The sequence below is a fragment of the Paramormyrops kingsleyae genome, chromosome 20, assembly GCF_048594095.1.
Source record: "Paramormyrops kingsleyae isolate MSU_618 chromosome 20, PKINGS_0.4, whole genome shotgun sequence".
Lineage (NCBI taxonomy): Eukaryota > Metazoa > Chordata > Actinopteri > Osteoglossiformes > Mormyridae > Paramormyrops > Paramormyrops kingsleyae.
The window spans coordinates 17,192,424-17,213,529 of record NC_132816.1 but is presented as its reverse complement, the minus strand read 5'-3'; the positions used below and the strand labels follow the sequence as shown (position 1 = coordinate 17,213,529).

At 43.4% G+C, this 21,106-nt stretch overlaps 2 protein-coding genes across 4 annotated transcripts in view; one reads left to right on the top strand and one right to left on the bottom strand.

Moving 5' to 3' along the window:
• cpxm2 (carboxypeptidase X (M14 family), member 2) overlaps positions 1-5,080 on the top strand; it is a 46,004-nt gene extending 40,924 nt beyond the window's left edge. For all 3 annotated transcript variants that reach the window (XM_072703539.1, XM_023831022.2, XM_072703540.1), the window contains one exon: positions 3,384-5,080. In XM_072703539.1, coding sequence (XP_072559640.1) covers positions 3,384-3,643 — 260 coding nt within the window. In that variant the 3' untranslated portion in view covers positions 3,644-5,080. The remainder of the gene's footprint in view (positions 1-3,383) is intronic.
• Positions 5,081-8,879: 3,799 nt separating this feature from the next.
• Positions 8,880-18,636, bottom strand: LOC111853757 (G-protein coupled receptor 26). The gene is made up of 3 exons (XM_023831028.2): positions 17,767-18,636; positions 16,474-16,587; positions 8,880-13,769 (listed from the first exon to the last, which is right to left on the bottom strand). The coding sequence occupies exons 1-3, from the start codon at positions 18,435-18,437 to the stop codon at positions 13,547-13,549; spliced, it is 1,008 nt and encodes a 335-aa protein (XP_023686796.1). The 5' UTR covers positions 18,438-18,636; the 3' UTR covers positions 8,880-13,546.
• Positions 18,637-21,106: the final 2,470 nt, after the last annotated feature.

Genomic DNA, 21,106 nt, shown 5'->3' with positions numbered 1-21,106 from the left:
AAAATAACTTTTAGAGAGCACATTAATTTAGCCCGGAACGCTGTTGTATGTCCTGTTTTTTACATCCCCGCCAGTGTGATTAAATGTCAGAGCTGGTTATGGCTTCCGTAAAGAGATGCTGGTAATGACGGTCCCTTGGTAGCCGGAACATTCCGAGCGACGCTTCACCTATGGCATCCTTGCGTGTAGCAGGCTCTCCTGCTCCGGTAGAGGCAAGCGGCCCGACTCGGCGAGGCACACAGAGTTTTCCTTAAGAGTTCAAGAAAGCGAAAGAGGCAGGAAGAAGAAGAGAATGATTCATCGAGCGCCAGAGAAGTTGTGGTGACACGAATTAGACGATTGAAAAGTGTATTCCGAGGCAGGAGTTAGCGTGTTCTGCGTGTCACGGTCATGTCCCTGAGTACGGAACATCTGTCTGGCCCTGTGTGGCGTAACGAGGAAAGTGAAGTTAATAATAAATGATGATTCATAACGCCTGCCGTCAATAAAGGACGCTTGGTAAATAGGTAGAGTCTCTCTATCATGACTATTAAAACCCAACTTTGCCTCAAAATGCCCCCCGGGGATCAAGTGCAGTGGAGTCAGAGTTCCTCTGTGCCGGTCTCTGTCTTGTGAGACCTCGCACGAAAGTGTCAAGGCGCACGTCAGATGTGAAATGCAGACGTGCGGGGTGAATCAGAGAGCCCGGTCTCCAGCCGCCTTAATGACAGTCTCCGTTTTTACATGGTCTGTCACTTAGACCAACGATATTAATAATTACAACCCAAGAGAAGAAAGGGAAACTGTGCTGAGGCCTGACTGTACTGTTTCTTAGATGAAAAATTAGATTACTGCAAGATAGAGATTTATCGCTTTGACTCGTGTCTTAGATTTGACTCTTTGACTGAGGAACAGTCCTTAGGGCATTTTTAAAAGACCTTTTTGGAAGTCTCAATCGTTACTTTTACAAACCTCCAAGAATTACATTACCATTGTCTTAAATATAAGTTATAGCTCATATGGCTCGAGTTTATATATGTGTGTGTTCATGTGTGCTTATCTATCTATGCTTATCTATCTATCTATCTGTCTGTCTGTCCGTCCGTCTTTCTGTCTTGGCTTGTTCATTTTCCAAATAGAAATTTTTACGTGGAAAAATATATTTCATTTAGAACGGTCTGTCCACTGAGGTATCAAAACGCAGAATTTTCCGTTAGGGAGGCAGGCAGTGTGAGCGCGGCTTGTTCCCCATCAGTCTGCTTCATTGTCAAGGTAACAGCTGCTCATCTGCTTCAGATGGAACCTCAAGCCCTGTTCGCACGACTGCCATGCTTCACTATGGTGATCGTTTAATATTTACTCCAACGTGGAGCATTGAACTCGCCGCGTCGGCGGTTAGGACTCGCGGCTGTCCGGGAAGCACCAAACCCTATCCAGAAAATGCTAATTTGCGGCTAGTCGGTGTGAGATTAAGCACCCCCTCCCCCGCTGGAACAGCACCAGTGCTCGCGGGATGTTCACGTTTGACTTCGCCCCCCCCCCACACGCGATGCCATTCCTCAGGGGGTGCGAGGTGGGTAAATGCAGTGTGACGGCACGCTGTACTATTTTTAGCATCCAGGGAACACAAGCAGTGCACCTCAGCCCCTGCAGTTTTATTAAAACTCTGCTATTTGTCACTTTGAGACACTGTTTTGTCATCATTAGGGACTCAAATGTGACCTTCTGGTCCTTGGACTTTATTTTTTTATTTCGTGGGGGAATCCTTCTCATGTTGGTTGCTTCTTTACCTGAGTACCTGACAGTTTCACAGCAGCTACCGCACTTGCACTAATTAGCCATCGGGGGGCGACAGTCGTGTCACCGGCCATGCTGAATGATCGGGGGAGGGGTGGGACTGCCTGGGGACTTCATCAAACTTGACTACTTACCGTCCGTTTTCTTAACCTCAGCCAGATAGGGCCCCGAATAACTTCTGTGGGAGGTGCTCGTTTCATATGCTTTACGTTCCGTCGGAACATGACCCGTAGGGCTTTTCTCGGCTGTGGGGGACCAGGATTCCCGCCTTGCTCCTGCAGAAAAACGCCGCGTCCGTCTCTCGCCCTGGTTGCCGTGCAGAAATGAAGAGTCCTGGTGTGTAGGATGTCTGTGAAGGGCAGTGCTCCTACTGTGCGGTGCTGTAATTATTCTCTTACAAACATTTATAAAATAAAAAAGAACAAACCAAACTGCCACTTCCACACCTGCCTTTTTCCTCTGAAGGTGAGAAGCCGCCGAAGCGATGCTTTTACGACCATAATAACAGCGTACGGTGACTTGACAGCCTCTCCAAATGGGCTTCAGATAGCGACAGGAAACCTTTAAAATCTCCACCTCTCCTCCCCTGGCTTTTTTACTCTCTTTGGGCAGCAGAATTTAAAACGATTGGGATGTATTTGTTCCCCGTTTTTGAAAATTTCTGAAAATGCCATAGCTGAACGAGACTCGCAGTGGTGCATGAGTGTGCAGGCCAGGCTGATCAACTAATTGCGCAGTTTGGACCAGGAAAACGTGACCAGGCTTGATTTCGATCTAGTTTTGAAACTCCGGGGGAATATGCAGCCGTAACATGAACAGCATTCCTGCTGCCGTTCATTCCCAGCTTCCTGATCTCACTTTGCCGGCTCTGACGGGACTCACCAAGATATTTAAAATCTTTATTAGTAGAATCAAAAAATGTATCACATTACATTTATTTGGTAGACACATTTTCCAAAGCAACATACAATTGAGGATCAGAGAGCAGGGTCACTGGATATGTTGAGATTAAATGTTTTGCTCAATGGCCGATGATGATATCAGTCATACTACAGCCATGGGATTTTAACAGGCAAACTTCTGCTCATGGGCACACAGAGTATTAACCCACAGAGGAACACAGCATCCACAAAATGACATTAGAACTCATATTGAATAGTCACAGTAGGATTAGCATGTTGAATTACTTTTTGCACTAATATACTAACATGCTGATATTACTGTTTTTGTGCCAGTATGCTAACATGCTAATATTACTGTTTTTGTGCCAATATGCTAACATGATGTAATATTACTGTTTTTGTGCTAATATGCCAGCATGCTAATATTACTGTTTTGTCCTATTTTGCTAACATGCTAATTTTACTGTTTTGTGCTAATGTGCTAACATGCTAATTTTACTGTTTTGTGCTAATGTGCTAACATGCTAATTTTACTGTTTTGTGCTAATGTGCTAACATGCTAATACACCCATTGGAAACCGCTAGACTTTGTACACATTGTTTCTAAATGTAACACATGGACAGTAATTGATAATGGTCCCCTGTGTTCTCAGTGTTGACGTTTATAGCTCAGTCGTTCTGTCGGTTTGTCTATTGCCTAACCAGTGGCCGACGGAGACTACTGGCGTTTGCTGAACCCCGGGGAGTACAAGGTGATCGTCAGGGCCGACGGCTACACCTCCACCAGCAAAGTGTGCGAGGTCGGCTACGAAATCGGGGCCACGCGGTGCGACTTCGTCATCACCCGCACCAACCTGTCACGCATCAAGGAGATCATGGATAAATTTAGCAAGCAGCATGGTGACAGCCCCCTTCCTGTCAGGCGGCCGCCGCAGCCCCGCCCACAACGACGATGCGGGGCATAGGCATGGGGACATGCCGCGTTTACTGGGACAGACTGGACCCATCATCGTAAAGGACAGGGAAGCTGACACCAAACTTCCCACCCGCCCCGACTGGGTTTCTCAATGATTTTATGCAAATTATGGTGAGACCTGTGGAAAAAAACGGAAGCGGTGAAAAAATACGGAAATCCGCATGTAAGAGCTGTGTCTTTCGAAAAGATGAAATGCATCTTTAAAAAGAGACAGTTTCTATCCTTTTCTTTAACTCTAAAATACACACTCGTATAACATTGCTTGTTACAGTAGCAGAATGACAGTTATGGTGAATGCTAGTCCATGTTTTGTGGTTCCTTGCCCATCCTTCCAGAAAAGTCATCACGCCTTTAATCTGACGGATACATTGTCTCACACAAAGCTTACTCCAAGCATTTACAGAACTTATTAATTATAATAAGGTGATGTACTGGATTGAATGCTTGAAGAAGAGTGAGACAGTGGCTGATGCTCCTTACTCACACACTGATTCTGACCCTAGTTTGGCATTTGCTTAAATGCATGCCCTGTTGTCATCGTGAAAATTAGTTCATATACAGCCATTGCACTGAGGTGACATCAGTTCAAAGGGTGAACAGAAAAACTGCAATCTGCAGTGTCCGGTTTCCTTGTGATTATCTCGTATGTTTCATGTAACATCTTGTGAGTTATAGCAAGGTGACAACCAGCATATATCATTTATTACAAAAAAATTAGCCCCTCCCAATCCCGTTCCCTGTGATTATTTATCAGAATTACGATACTTACAGAGACCAGAGACGTATCTTTAAGTCTAAATTAAGATTTCAGACATGTTGTACTTCTGTACGAAGGCGTTTCTTTGTACTGGAATGTTCTTCTCATTTGAGGGTTAATTGTTCTCATTTGTGTCAGTTTATTACGTATGTTGTTCAAACTTAATTTATATTCACAGTATAAATAGTATGACGTATTCATTATGTAAAATATGTATTGTCTATAACATTACTGTTTTCAAATCCGAGTATAAATTAGCAGCAGCTAGTCTTACTGTAGCTAGGCTGGTTGTATTGTAATAGCTGTCTGGAGTTAGTGTCCTTAGCTTCAGGACTCTAACGGGCGATTCGTCTTGAGTCCTAGAATATCCTCGACCGTATCTCCAAGATACAGAAAACCTTTAACAGGAAATTCAAGAAAAATGCCGAAAATTAATGTTTGTGTAGAAAAAATATATATAAAAAGGGGGAAAAAATTGGGAAATGCATTCAGCTGTGGCATTGGTTCTCCGATATGTGTCATTTTTCAGAGGGGGAATCATTTATTCTGAAGTTGGTCTTAGATATAAGCGACAGAAAGGCTTGATGAATGATCGTCTTATTGTCATACTGAACAGTACTATTCAATTCTACGTGTTATATGCAATAAACATTTTATACACATCAACAATATCCAGAAGCTCATGACTGTTACTGATCCTTCCATCTTTCTCTCCGCTTTCTGTGTGATTTTTTTCTATCGTTCCCTCGGGTAGAGAGATGCAAGCTGACTCAGTGGATTCCCCACTCTCATTCCAGTTTGTGCCGGATACTCGGGGTCCTGGCTCTTATACGTTGCTCTATATTTGTCTATTTTCTGCCCGGTCGGCGGCTTCCACAGGGCCCCGTGTACCGCGCTGCCGGAGGCAGGAGAGCCTAATTGCTCAGGCTCCGGCGAGCTGTCATGGTTGCCTGCTCGCGAAAGGGAGAAGAAGGAGGAAAAAAAAGCAGAGAATCGCCCACATACTCCGAGTCACACAGCCCCACAATTGCTGGAAGGCCTCCGTTCCAGAGCGACTTCATTGTATCCCTCCCGGGAATTTAAAAAATAAGAAACACCCTGTACTCCTATCAAAAAAAAAAAAAAATGGTAATTGGTTACCAATTATCTTTTCTTGGCTTTGTTGAGTCATGGGTGGGTGGTTTTTAAAGGGGGGTCGGGGTTTAATTTTGGAAAGCGGGACATTTGTGAGAGGGAGTGCGAGTGGGGCGTGGCGGTGGTCCGGTCCTGCTTTTTGTGTAATCATGGTGATCCCACACGTGATATTTCTGCCTGTTGGAGCATCAGCCACGCAAGGGCTCTTCCTGGGGCTTCCCATCAGGGGGCGCCGTGTCTTCCTTTTGCTATGCTGATTTCCATTATCTCCTCCGGGGCGCTGCCATTTTCGCTCATAGCAGCAGTCCCTTTTTTTTTTTTTGTTCCTTTGTTCTTTGCTTTTTGTGGAAAAACAACCAGGAGATTCCGCACTCTGAAGACGGGCCAGGAGTCCATGGGGGCCCCTGTCACAGCGCCTCCTACAGGTAGCTTCAGAAAAGGAGATACAGTAGTTTTCGATATACATGGCAGCTTTCACTAAATTTACCTAATTATTTACATTTTCAAAGTGGGGGAGGGGGGAAAGGTGGTAGAGTTCAGCGATAGAAATCATACTGACAAATTTGACTCAAATCCCCCCCACTAGAGGCTAGAATGGTGGGTCGGGGTAGGGTTATGCCGTCTTGCCCAGCCTTGCCACTCTAATGCCATGCAGATGTGCAGTAAGAGCAGAGAACCTGAGCGACCCCCCCCGAAAGCGGTTCAAAGGACGGCGGCTCCTCAGAAGCTCGTCCAGCCTTTGAAACGGACACCAGTCTGCCAGCATCACATACGCTTAAACAGGCGGCCGCCCTCGGACAGGACTGATCCGCTCGCGTCAGGGAAACAGATTAGACACGCAGATGAGTCAATGGACATCAAACAAGAAGAAAGATCTCGCCACGCACCCACAGATGAAACCAGATAAATCGTTTCCAGAAAGTAATTCGACAGGCACGGGTCAAGCATACAAAAAGCTGAATGAAATACCACTAATTCCAGTCTGATACCCAGGTGGAATCCTGTGAAATACATGTATGTATAATTTTTCACTAGAATTGATGTGACCTCAGGAACAACACCCTAATGTTTTCAGTTTGAGAGATTTTCAAAACCTGTCTACATGTCAAATATAGGTGTCAGAATAAGCGGTACCTTACGTTTCGCCCACCATCCCGTGTGCAAGTCATTTTATTTAATTATTGCTACATTACAATGAAAAGCACTGAATATGTTAATAAACAGGTGTGTGTCTGGGGGTGGGGGTGGGGGGGCTGCTCCAGGCAGGCCCACCAGTTATTAATCCCAGGCCTGAGACAAAATTTCTTCAAAAGGGCCCCCCTGATGTGCAACCGCCCCCCCCCCCCTCGGCCTGGGGAAGTTGTGAGAACTTGTGGGCCTGAGACAAGAAGCCTGGATCTAGGTATATAAAATATTAGGTTAAGCTAGTGGGCTGTTTTAGAACTTTAGAACTGTAGATTGAAAATGACTAGGAGAGATGGACCCAGATGAGATAGGATCCCTCATTACCAGGATGGTGGGGGCAATTTCAGATGCTCCCTATATTATATGCAATACTACACAAACATGTTGTCAATAAATATATACAGGGGATGGACTGAATATTTCTGATTTAAATTCTTTTGTTTGTGGATCGTCCCAAATAGATCACACCTTTTCCGTGACATTCCCCCTCGCGGTCCCTGATTCCTAATGAGAAATTAAAAATGAAAATTGACCGGATTGCGGGGGTGAGGGTCAGGAAGCGGGTGGGGCTTCGGAAATAGCTCATTTAATTTATCTGAACCTGCCAGGGCAGTTCGATAACTGGAGCACTGTTCGTGGGGGAAGGGGGGGTGGGGGCGGCATCCGTTAGCCTCGAAAATAACTACAGTGTAGCCAAAAATGATTGGTACGCTGCGAAAAAATGGTCAAAAATGGAAATGATATTGAGGATATTGAAGAACAAACTTTAAAAACTGTCTAAAATGTTACAATTATGTCTGTGTGTTATGTACAGAAACAAGATGAACTTTTATTCAAAACGTACTCCGCAGTGGTTTTCAAACGATTTCAAATTAATTTCATCATCATCCATTTTTTCACAATGTACAAATAATATTTGCTACACTGTATATGTTTCTGCATCCATGATCAGCCAAAGTTCAGAAGACTGTGTCGGGATACACCAGTGAACCCCTGATTACCTAAACAGGCATGATTAAATTCACATAAAGCTTTTTGATGTCAGGTTCAACAATACCGTTCACCCCTTTTAAGAAGAGGTCCGGATTATCATTCTGCACGTCGCATGGTGTGAAACTCGGGCTTTAAGGTACAGTACAGATTAAATGTAAACACCGGTGTGAAAACACATCAAGTTTCCTTTTACAGTATCTGTGTAATATCTCGCAGGCAATTGGGAGTAAACATCCTGACCCCAAAGTCAAAACAAACAGGATGACTGAATCCATCCCAGTGATTCGCAGGCCGCTTTGCCAGCCTCCGGTGAGGGTGACAGATTTGTCTCTCGGCCACGATTAGCCTCTCTGCTTGACCCCACCCAAAGGCGGGGTGCCATGGGCAGGGGTCAGGGATCGAGATCGCAGCCATTTACAGATGCAAATCCTGAGGCTTCTGCTGTCATTCCATTACAGAGAGCAGCATGGAGTGATTGGGAGAGCTATCCCTGAAGCAGAAATTATTTGTAGAAGGCAGACGATCCACAAGTGGCCGTTACCATTGTCCAGTCCCATAATAAATACTGTGACATGCAACTGTGTACAAGACTGTATATTTAATACCCAAGCAACATTTGGCGTTGCAGCCTTTTAAAAAGCACAACCTCTCTTAACTCTTGAGTCATTCCTGAGTATAGCGCCCATATTCTCACCAGCTAAATACCTTTTTAAATATTTGCTATGCAACCATGAACTGGCCAATTGGAAGAAAATGTCAACAAGGACGGCAAGAGTGATTTGATCGCTGGGGTCTTTGGTGGTCAGATTGATAAAGGATTTGCTGAATGTCAGCGTCTTTTATTGCAGCCAAGGACACGTCATCGTGACACTGTGATGGCCTCGCGCGCTGTTCCGCTCACCGTAAAACAGCGTTCGTGGCATTTCCCGTCAGTATTACCGTAAATATGTTCAAAATTCGCAGTAGTAAAGCCTCAGAACAGATAATGCAGTATTATTACTGTCAACTAATATGCATAATTAGACCTATCAGTCGAAAGTGTTTAAAATAGTCCAGGAAACAGATGGATGTTCTTTCAACATTACATTATTTATTCTGACAAATTTACAATAAATATACAATAAATATATGATAGGAAAATCGAATAATACCTGCTTTTAACAAAAATATAAACCAACATGTTTTACATCGACACCTAAACACAAGGGGAAAAAATAAACATTGTAATTTTGGCAGCATAAATTCAGTAATGCAATAAGAATAATTATTAAGAACAGAAATAATACCTTTTGTATAGCTGATGCAGCGAATTAACGTGTGGGTCTTTTAATAAATAGAAAAGTTATATTGGATATTAAGTATTTATTCAATATTAAATCTAACTCTATATCAAATATGCACTATGAACAACTGAGCATTATAGGTAAGCTTTTTTGTTCAGTATGACTTAAACCATATTTTAAATGCTTGCGGTCGGATAAATGCATTAATCTAAAAATATTTTGTCCATAAACAATGATTTTGGTGCCGTAGCTTACCTTCTTCACAGAGGGTAATAATATAAACCACATATTAACTTTCAGATTCCATAAACCAACACACTATAGAGCTAAAACCAGTCGTCACTGTACTATTGAAATTGTGAAAATGTATAAAAACCTGTAATTACAATGGTAAACCACATTCTAGAACATTCTGTACAAAGTATGTATCGTTGAATCACATTTTAATAAAATTACCGATAAACAAACACAGTCTATGTTGTCGTTACTTTATATAAATTTTATACATAACTGCCAATTAATTTTGTTCTACTTTTTGACTAATAAAGCAACAAGTCACAACTTAGTTTGTACAAAGCACGCGTGTCCACAAATACTCTTTTAGTGCAAATGATGTATGAAATCCTCAGCAGGCACCGACTGTGCGGAGTCTGACGGATGCGGACACCAGATCCTGCAGTTTACAGACAGATAAGCGCTGATAAGGCCATAAGTTACTCGTAAGTCACTCCTTCTGTGCTAACTTCATTTCCTATAGATGTTCTGGTTTGGTAGCTTGCGTTCCGAAATCCCGATCACGTTGTACAGGAGGTATGTCTGATAGCATCTGAGGTATTGTTCTTTCCCTTGGAAGTTGTGATCATGCAGAAATCATTAGGTGAGCTGAATGGCAGCTATGCACCGCCTTATTCTGAATATTGATGTTGCTGAGGTTTATATTGTTTCGTATTTAACAATATGCATACAGAGATCAGCACAAACATTTAAATTAATGAAAATAAAAAGGTGAGAAAATGTAAATGATGGACGATTGCACTGCTCAAAAGTCTCTCTTGTGCCTTTTTTTTTTGCTAACTCAGCTAGGCCTACTTGCTACATCATGCACGCGATAGGCTACTTCCCCTTGCTGGTAATTAATTCATGACTCCTGCTCTGGGCAGCTGCTCTGGAAATATGCTACATTTTCAAACATGACAATTCATACTCACATATTTGCGTTGTGTTAAACAGTCAGATGGACACTTGGCAGTGCTCAGAATGCCCGGGTAAACATATATTAAGGTCATCTAAGGCTGAGATCATTCCCAGGTAGTACTGAAAGAGATTGTTTCTAGAGCCTGGTGACAGCTTAATGGTCATAGTGACTGAGACAGAGTGGAGTTTCCCTGGGACATAGCACAAGAGTATACTTATGAGTATAGAATTTGTGTAGTATTTTAAGTAAAAGAGTACAGACCAGTTTACCGGCCCCACATGTGTGTATGTAAAGCAAAACTCTGAAAACTATAAAGTTTGTTCTTAAGTGCAGCTACGTTGCTAGATGCGTGTAAGATTAAACACATAGGGTATGAAACTGAAAATAGTTCCCACGCTCCCATACGTACGCAGGGGTAGCAATATAGAAATCATATTCAAGGTTGAATGGAAGAAGTTACCTTTAAACTCTACTCAGATATGCTAACAAAGCTATGTTCCTTTTACAGCAAAATGAAAGTGTTTTACGTTCCTTTTCGCGACTCGTGTTCACTTTTTTTGCCTCATAAGTACAACTGCATTTTGTTAAAGGTTACGGTGGTTGCCATTCTAATTGTGACTGATTTCTACGCCATTGTCTTGACGGTCACGTGTGGTAAATGATTAAGATTATCAAAATGGCATATGCAGTAATTAACTTCAAAACAACCTTATCTGAAACGTACAGCACAATGGCTTCTGTAGCCCTTTTCAGTAAATAAGCTTTCAGATCATTGACAGTTTTCTCTCTGCGTGTCATGTCTTTGTTATGGATAATTACGCGAACAATGCATTATAAAAAGACAGATTAACACGATTTATATAACTGGAGACTTTAATTTCTTCCATTCTTGGCTGAATAAACATTTCAAGAGGAACTTTAGTTTCAAAATGAATGCTGATAATACAGCATGCAGCTTCTGTTTCAATGTATTTGTTATCACAGAATATTTCAAATCAAAAGATCAAAGTTTATCCATATGCCTGCGATCCTTATATGGCAGTTCAACTTCACTAATCAATCACGGGATTAATCACACAGTAATCGCTTAATCTTATAACACGTTCTAGGATTAATTCCATAATTGCCGCCCAGTGTATGCGTAGGTGTCCTTTTACGCTTAGAAGCAGCAACTGCAGCCCCATAAAACAATGATCGGGGGTTAGAATGTATCACGCTCAACGGCAGAGCTAGTGAAGTCCTACACTTGCCCACGTGTAACCGGACACCCACACCGATCGCTCCGGTTATCCGTGCGACCCGAAAAGCAGCCACTTTGTAATTATCTGCGCTATTATATCTGTCAAACCGTGCTGTTCATTCAATGACTCAGCCCCCCTCCCCACCCCGTCTTGCAACCCGATCCGCGCGTCTCATCAGGACACCCGGGTCGTCCGCACTGTGCCAGCAATTCCTACGCGTCTACTGAGACCGTCATCGATGTGAAATTGCACAAAATGTACTGCGGGAAGCATACCTGCCTGACATAGCGGCGGCAATCGCTTGCTGTATACTTAAGACAAATAGAAGATTACAATTGACAAGAGAAAGCGAGCTGTAAGATGTAAAACACTTTCGTCTCATATAGGATACGGTCCTGACACCGAAAACGCACACTAACTTAACCAAGTCAAAAAACAGTGTCTGTGTTTGAATGTTTGAAACTGCTGTAACGGTGGCTCTCAGTAGTGTTTTTGTACGTTTACATCCTAAACATCCATTTAAATACAATTACCTGACAGTAAGTCCTGTAACATTAGGGAAAGTATATTTCTTGCTGAAAACACAAAAAGTTGGTCTAAAAATACTTGATTAGACTGGTAGAAAGCGGCACTGGCAATACTTCCGTGTGTAAGTGCGAGTAAAACCCTCTCCAGCTCTCATCAAAGCAAAGCTCCACTCGGTAATTATTTCATTAGCAGGATGTTCCATTAAGGTGTGTGCAAAAACCCATAAAGCAGAGCTAGGAGCATGAGAGGCTGCAGACAGAGTTGCGTTAAGATGCCCTTCGGTTTACTCTCACCTCAACCATACCCAGGGGCAGAAGTAAATTTGTATCGGTCGATTTTGATGATCGTGGCGGGGGGCGGTCCCTGGTAAATCAGGGCGATCAGATTTCGAAGGGGGTTCAAATTAGTAGTTTTTCATGACTGGCTTTGTGTCTGAACATAGCAAATACATTTTTTATTTTTGTGGCGGAGGGGATTGGAACCTGTAATTTTATTACGTGGCTACGTGCCTGTCCATAACACCAGTTCGGCCTGCAGATGGTGGGACACACGCTCTCTGCCACGACAGCAAACCCAGGCAACCCGTCATTGGCGCTACACTCCATATCGCTACCTACCAGAACACAAAAAAGCTCTTCCAAGACGTAAGACGCACACTGTCTGCACAGGTGGCCGATAAACCACGATGTTTCAGAAGAGTTCTGCAGACGCCAGTGTAAGTCAGATGTCTCACTGGATGAAACACTTGGGCGACTAAGGAACATGGGTGAATATCACTTTATCACGCCGTAAAACACCACTTCGTGAAGACAGGCAATAACTAATGATGTACTGCTTTTAGACTAGTTTACTTTCTGTATCACATGCATCCGGACAAGTTCACATTGTGATTCTATGTGCCTCTAAACTGCTGAAATCAGTTAAATATTTCAGTTGGTTAAATGGCCAAACGTTTCACCAAATCCAAGGGATGAGTTTTTTGTTCTTGCATAGGTTTGTGGTTAAACTACTGATGATCATGTAGATAACTGACATAGTGGCTACATGCTGACATCCCTGCAGGCAAACGTATCAATCAGAAACCAACCAGGTCACATCCCTGCATCCCACCCAAGCACACAGACGCACCCAGGCAAATATAATGAGGAGGTGTGAAGGTAGAGCGGTTCGCTTCTCTGGACTCTCCGTCACGTTGGTCCACGAGGACATCACACACTCCTCAGGTTGTGTATCGTCCCCGGAAGAGCCGGTCGTCACCTACAGCAGCGATATCCTGTCCCCGAGACCCAGATCCATGCTCTATGACCTTCGGAAATGACCACTGTCGACTAAGGGATAAGTGTTCAGCACAGGGAACGTATGGAAATGCAAAAGCAAGCGGACATGGAGCGCTGATGGTGCAGGGTGCAGGGAACGAGGGGGCGGTTCCCTGGGGGGGGGAGGCTGTACTTGATCCATTACACAGGCCTGTTCCAGCAGACCCTGGTACACGTGTCTCCCAGACAGCATGACAAGCGCCCGCTTCAGCATCCCCTGCCATTCCAAAGCCGCCCCCCCTCCCCATTGCAGGTAGACTTCAGTCTGCCGTCTGCACCACATGGTTCCCCCTCCCCTGTCCCGATGCGTTCAGGGCCCTCCTCTTCAGCATCCGGTTGATTATGTCGGCACAGGTCTTCCGGTACTGGTGCCGCAGCAAGGAGTAGGCGAATGGGTCGCAGGCGGCCTTACTGTAGGCCAAGCACTTGGACAGGAGTCCCCAGTGAGGGCTGATAGGCACTGCCGGGAACAGCTCCAGAATCCTGCCGAGACACACAGACTGAGAGTGTGCAGGAGGCGGAGGGCGAGGCTCCACATGCACTCCTGAGATCACTTCCAGGTCACGGTCAGCAAAATGTGATTCCTGACCGATTAACTTCCAGGTCAATCCTCAGGAGAGGCGTCACTGTTTAATCCTCGAGTCTGGTGCTTCCATCTATATCCAAATCTATTCATGTCTAAAACTTAGGCCTTTTCGATAAAAGTCTCCTCTGCACTAATAAATAATTATCATGGCAGCAACAAACTGCTGTCCGTATGAAACAGAAATTGCCTTTTCCTGCTTTTTTCTCTTTAATGCTTATCAGACTGTGCATCATGTGCCATGGGAGTTTACTGTTACATTTGTAGCTGCTATCAGTTTTACTGCCTAAGAATAATGCATTTCAAGGCATGAAACAGTGGAACAAATCTAATGGTACATTAATCTCGAAGAAATTTCAATTAAGAAGCATTCAATTAAGTCTATTGTACTATAGTGGGAAAAACAAATAGCCTTTAGTCTTGGATAGCAATAATTTTAGTCTCCCTTTACATTTAAATATCACAAATAACTGTAATCTGTTACCAATTCAAAATGTAAAAATTTGTACTAATAGATGCCATTTTACAGTGCTGATGGATTCCTACTGTCTTGTTAAGTTTCACAGTGCATTCTCCTGCTTAGCATTCACCTGTAATTAAATGGCAAATACATCACAAATATATATTCAAAAGAAATTCACTAATGATGAATATGAATGTGGGAAAAAATAAGTCTTCTCATATTCTTTGAATTGGTAAAGTAAATACTCAGGTTACACTAAGGCAGTGTTTCTCAACCCGGTCCTCGGGGACGCCGAGACAGCCCACGTTTTTGCTGCCTCCAAGCTCCCTACCAGGGACTATCTAGCTGGGAGAAATGTGGATTGTCTGGGAGGGAGCAAAAACATGGACCGTCTCGGGGTCCCTGAGAACCGGGTTGAGAAATGTTACACAAAGCGATAGTTTAGCTCACAAATATGGACTCAGATCCTTAATTAGCCTTGATCAGGCCTTGGTGAGAACATCACAACGTTTCCCTGTATGGTCCTGTTCTATCCACTCGCTGATATTCAAGAATCAACAAGGGAGCTTCACCCGAATGACTTCACTGTTCAGTTGCAGGAATGTTCTAGCAGTAAACTGTGCAGATCACCATGAATATAAATGTCTGCTACATGGTATGTCGGTAAGGTATGGGCTGCATGCAAACATGCACCCACACAAGACCACACACCTACTCCTCATAGATGGATGCACTTATGCCGGAAGTGTACGTAACTGGAGAAGCAGTCGCTAATATCATGCTGAGTTCTGATGCAGAGTCTCGACACAAAAGCCTAAGTAGACACTCTGCGCTGTGTGACCTCTAGATGCTGACTGATCAGTCTGTTTGTAATGTAAACATCCATCTGTGTTGGGCGGCCAATAGGACATCTGCATCACCGTGAGCCTGAGCACCAAGACTCCGCCCCCTCCAGTGGGTCGTTGATTCTGATTCTCCGTGACAAACTGGAGAGCTGATTTTACTGAAGCGAACTCACAGCTGCCCTCGACCTCTTTTTAGATTCAGCCACCTGCCGTCAAGCCTACAGGTGTGTTTGTATCAATTCACATCCACTTCTTTGGGCTTCTGTTTGTGTGATTTTTTTTTTTCTAGCTGAATTTCCCAGCGTTGTGAAATGATCCTGACTATGATAGCTGGGCTTCCTAACAAAACACAACATTCCAAAGGGTGGAAAAAGATTGGATCATTTTCTGTGTGTTGAGATAATACTTTATATAAGTGGTTTTGTCATGAAGGGATTTTAGTGTGAAATGGTTCTATCCTTGCTTAATGCTCTACGTAACCCATTTATAAGCCAACTGTCCAATATCTCACTAAAGAGATTTTTTAAATCTTGGTTAAGTTTTCAAGGTCAAAAAGATTAACATTGTGTGAAAAAAGCAACCGTACTATGGATCTTTGGCTCAGCAATCTTTTCATACGGCTTAAAAAAATAAGATAAGATTTTACCACTACATTTGTGTAACTCTACATTACCCCAGTGCCTGAGTTTATTGCTTTTTAAATAATTAACCAGGTTATTTCCTGTAGTTCATTGGGCAAGGAGTCAAAGTTACTTTACTAATCAACCAAATGAAAATTGAGCTCAGGATATACTGTATCTGAACCTGACCAGTACCCATAAATGTTTTTTTTTTTTTGAGGGGGAAAGTATAGCAGTTCAAATCCGTAATTTATCTGTGTTTATTTGTGCCTGATCCGATCTGGTACTGCATGAATGCTCCTTAGCACTCAGGCATCCAGAGTCAAATCGGGCCAATCAGGAGGCACGATCCACATCCAGGGCTAGAAGGCCCAGAATCCCATGTCGGGCCATATGAGCTGACAGAGACCCCCCCCCCCCCCGAAAAAAATGGGGCCCAGCAGGAGTCGGCAGCTATGACCCATCCACTGCGGAAGGTTCTGGAATGGGGGAAAAGTGCAAATGCGAGTGTGCCAGGGTATTCATTAACAGGAGGTCAGATTACTGCGTAGGTCTGAAGAATCGTGACTAGGGTGGGGGGTGGCGAGGGATAGAAAGAGAAGCTGGGGATGCCAAACACTGGTTTGTGAGGACAGGGGTTCGAGGGTGGTGAAAATGACATCATCGCTGTCCCCACCTTGTAATGACGTATGGTGCAAAGCACAGCACGAAGGTCCCAATGAAGGTGCTGATCTTCTTGGTGGCCCTCTGCCGCCGTCGCCGCTGTTCCTCTAGACACTGCTGCCGAACACTGTGGGGGGGGGAGGGGCACGAGAAGGCTGTGTCAGGGCACGTACCCCGCCGTCACGCCATGCAAGGCTACTATGAGGGCAGATGGCAAGGGCTCATGAACATGCCTGGTGGGTCACTGTTCTGGAAATCAGAGCGTGGGACCACATGTTAAACATGCAAATCCGCCTAATTTAAAGTTTTACTGACTGCCGATTTCCAAAGTACCATTTTAATTTCATTATTACACTGGTGCCTGTCCACACTTATGCTGAAAGTGACAAAGATAAGACAAGGCTGCAAAAAACTGCGTAAATCTGCTGGTTAGTTACATTTATAAATGCATCCGCAACTTATAACACGGTTATTTATTTAGCGAGTTCACGCGTATCCTACTGTATACCCCAAGCGATAGCGGCTACTTTAAACACAAAGCTGACCGAGAGTTACCATGTGAATATTACATGGCAAAGAATGCGTCCACCGGGAATATATTGGGCAATCTATTTTGATGCTTGGAAAAATAGCCGTTATCTTTAATTTGTTAAATAACTCGTAATTCATGTACCAGTGAAATGTGAAATGTTTAACTAAGTAGGCCTAATAATCTCCCCCAGGTGAATTAATGTACAGATTTAGTTTTTGAATAATTTATTTTTCTTCTATGCCAAAACAGCATTGCTTTGAATCACAGTCATTTTGCCGTTCTCTCTTGAATATAAAATGACGTTTTAAAACGAAATAACTAAAATTAAGTCTGTAACATTAGGAACATTTTTATCCGATATGTATTAAAATAAATGCGTTTCGACTGCAATATCTGTATATAGGCTACATATGAGATATTCTAGTGATTTGTGCGATGTCGACTTGTTATGTGGGTCCGCGATAAGTACGTAGGGTATTCAGGCACCATCATCTAAATATGATGGATTTTATATGTGACCTTTAAGTATTATTTAAGGAACTGTGTAGGGGTGACGTTGATAAAGTGCGACTCCCTATCAAGACCTGCGTGAATCTGACCAAGGCGCGGAAATGCGGCTGACAGATACATCACCTGGCACCAGTCAACAAATTGCACATATTTTCATTAAATCTATCATTTATGAAAGCATACTACTGTATGTACATCCCTACATCCTTTATATAACAAATATGGGTCAATTTTATGCAGCAGAAAGTCGAATGGATGACTTACCTTGGGTGAATGTCCACAAGCAGCACTAAAGTCTGCATTGTAATAACTTCTATCCTCTTACAGTGGAACCGCGCCACTTTGAGCACTTTAAGGTAAGTAACGCACAGTACTATCAGAGACATGAGAAAGGTAAGGGAATGAAAAACCACAGTAAAAGCAACGAACTGGGTCCGGCTGTTATTCGCCCTGGCATTGCAGAGAGTGCAAGAGGCGTAAAGTTGGTGGTATCCCGTCCACGACAGACAGGCGGCTACGGTCGAGAAAGACATGGAGTGCGCCCACGTGTAGACCAGCACGATCGCGGCATCTCTGTGGCGCATCTTGGAGTGGTAACTCAGGGGGAAAACCACGGCGATCCACCTGTCGATGCTCAGCGCTGCCATACTGAGCATGGAATTTGTGGTTAAGAAGGTGTCCAAGAATCCGATTATGTGACAGAAACCTTCCCCGCCAGGTTGAACCTTGTTGACAAGCCCCACCAAAGTCAGTGGCATGTTGGACACAGTTAGCAACAAGTTGCAAAAGGTGAGGTTGAGGGTAAATAAACCCGGCACTTGCTTCCGTATCTCCGGGTTATACAGAAAGCAGATCAGCACCAGCACGTTGGACAGCAACGACACGATTATAATCAGGACTACCAGGAGAGAGACAATTACCTCCGCCGTGTCCATGATGCGCTCCGCTTAGATATCCGGAGTTTCGGTAATTGTATCCAACCACCGGCAGCTAAAAAATGGCATGGTGTTAACTGCGGGATATATCCTTCAGCCTGCGTGGCTAGAAAGCCCAGTTATATCCCGAAGAGAAAATATTCTCCATCCCACGTCACTACTTTCATATGAGTAGGCTAAACAGCGGGAATGTCCGTCACAGCTACGAGAAATCAGGCTTAATCAGCTAAGGCGTGAGTGGATGCATGACTAGGGTACGAAAGCTACCAGTCTGTTCCCAAAAGTGGATCAGCGTCTTCTCCAAATCCTTTTGGCACGGCATACTCTGCGATCGCCTCTATGAAATCGCTGAATACTGCATTGCTTTCAGATACAGCATAGATCCGGATATTCCAAAGAAATTACGGATGCACTAAATTTCAAATGATTTTTACTTATCTTAATTCTCCATTACATTTATCAGTTGTCGAACTGAATTCACATTGAGTCTTTTTTTTCTTTGTCTTTATATATGTCCTCACGAAAAACGTAGCCTATTTAAAAACTATTATAAATGTTCAAAAGTCACGTACAATAAAACGAAAGTCCAGTAATTAATTCTGGAAATTGCAGAAGGTGATGTGCATGGCACTTCAGTGCATGGGGTACTCTCCCCCTGAAAGTGAGCCAAGGAAAATGGAATCCCGCTCTCCCCTCTCCTGCAAAAATACGTCACATACTAACGAGTGGGAAACACACTGCATTATTTATTCGGTCCGCCGGCGTGGGAATTCAGTGTGCTAATGTCACTCCATTACACACGGTAACATTCGTTTGTTTTATATCGGACTGAAAGGAAATCATGGTTGAAGGTGCTTATATTGCTTGCAGGAGCATGCACGTTTGGCCGTATTACAATAGCTGGTGTATTTTAAGTCCTACAAACATTTCTGTGACAGAACTACACAGGAATGGCTACATTCGATACATAATTACATTCTTCCCCTTTTGTCATATGTAGCGTAAATATATGCTAGAATATATGCGTATACATTCACTAGGCGCGTCACTGCAGATTTATAGAAAGGACTCATCCTTTACTAAAGCGGTCTGATTTTCATGAAAATTAATGATAACGCACTATTTAATTAGTGTACATTTATTTGAGGGGGTGGTGGTAAATAGCGCTGTTGATATAGACACATATTTGCTTTCATCCGTAAATCGACTTTAAAAAATAATGTTAATATACTCATGAGATGCAACTTTAATTGCGTCCTAGTTGCCTGAAGAAGAAGGCGGAGGTAGACCGCACGGTCACGTGCTCATCCTCGCTGGCACCGCACGCGCTCCGAAGGGGTGACACGTGAGGCGCCGGGTCCGCAGCGTGGGCAGCTCCGCGTGCGGGCAGGGGAGCGCTCATCAGGCGCGGTCAAACTTTACAAACGACTGCAGGGTGATCTTTTTAACGTACGATTAGTATCACCCAATCATATAAGTAGAACTAAACCAATTAAATAATGATAATACAAAGTAGCAGTTTTTATATGCAACATTTATTTTAAGCACCTCTCTCCAATCTAGAAAAATATACATAATAATTTTAAGCACAGGTAAAGGCCGCTAACCCAAGTAAGAAAATAATATAATTAATTACTGAGACTCTTTGTTAAATACTAGGATTAATTCAAGAGAATTCTGGATTGTTTTTTTTTTTTTGTTTGAGCTGTAAAACATGAACTGTGATTGTTTTATCAGAAACCTTGTCATTTTTACACACAGCAGAATCACAATGACTTAGTTGATTAAGTTGTCAGAAAATCGCCAGCCCATTTTGTCGGTGATCACACTGAGCCTGGCTGATAGGACAGGAGTGGGTCAGTTGTGCTTGGGACAGATGGGTTTGACAGATGCTGGGATGGATCTTCCCCTAGAGAGCTGGGCCTCCGGAGCCATGTCTATAGCTCTGGGTAGGAGTTTCACACATTTCCTTGAAACTGGTACTTTGGCAGAAATTCCACATAAAGTAACAGCTCCCTTGCAAAGAAAGGCCGAAGCAGGTCTATCCTTGAAAGCTAGGGTGTGGATCACCACTTAACCTCCAGTGGGAAGCAGATCTATTATGGATCCCATTTGATCACCACCTAGCTTGTTCCGTTTCCTCAGTGGAAGTGCGAAGAATGTGCTGCTCCAAACCAATTTTGGACAATCTGATAAGGCGGGTTTGACTTGATAGGATCGAGATAACTTCTCTGTCTCGAAGAATTTGTTTTTATTTTTCCATTCTAAACTTGTCCATCAGCAATTAAAATTTGTAATGCAAAAGGATTCTGGAAAATTAAAATCTGCAGTTGCCGTGCCGAGACAGACATGAGTTATGCTGGTTAAGATACGGCTGTTATGTTATCAGGAGAAACACTCTGTCCGGTGTCTATTTTTATTACATTTTATGAAGTATAAGCCGCACAGCTGCCTTAAAACGATTTGGTGAGATTTCGAAGCCAATTCAGAAGTGAGGAAAACCAGTATCTGAACACAGGTGGGCTTTGTAGCCGTGTGATTGGCCAGTCAATTCCAGCCTCTTCCCTATCGTCTGAGCAAGATCGCCCATCCACGGTTCAGCATTTTGCAACATCCTGATTTATACAGCACTGTGCAAAAGTCTTAGGTAGTCAAAGAAAATGATTAAG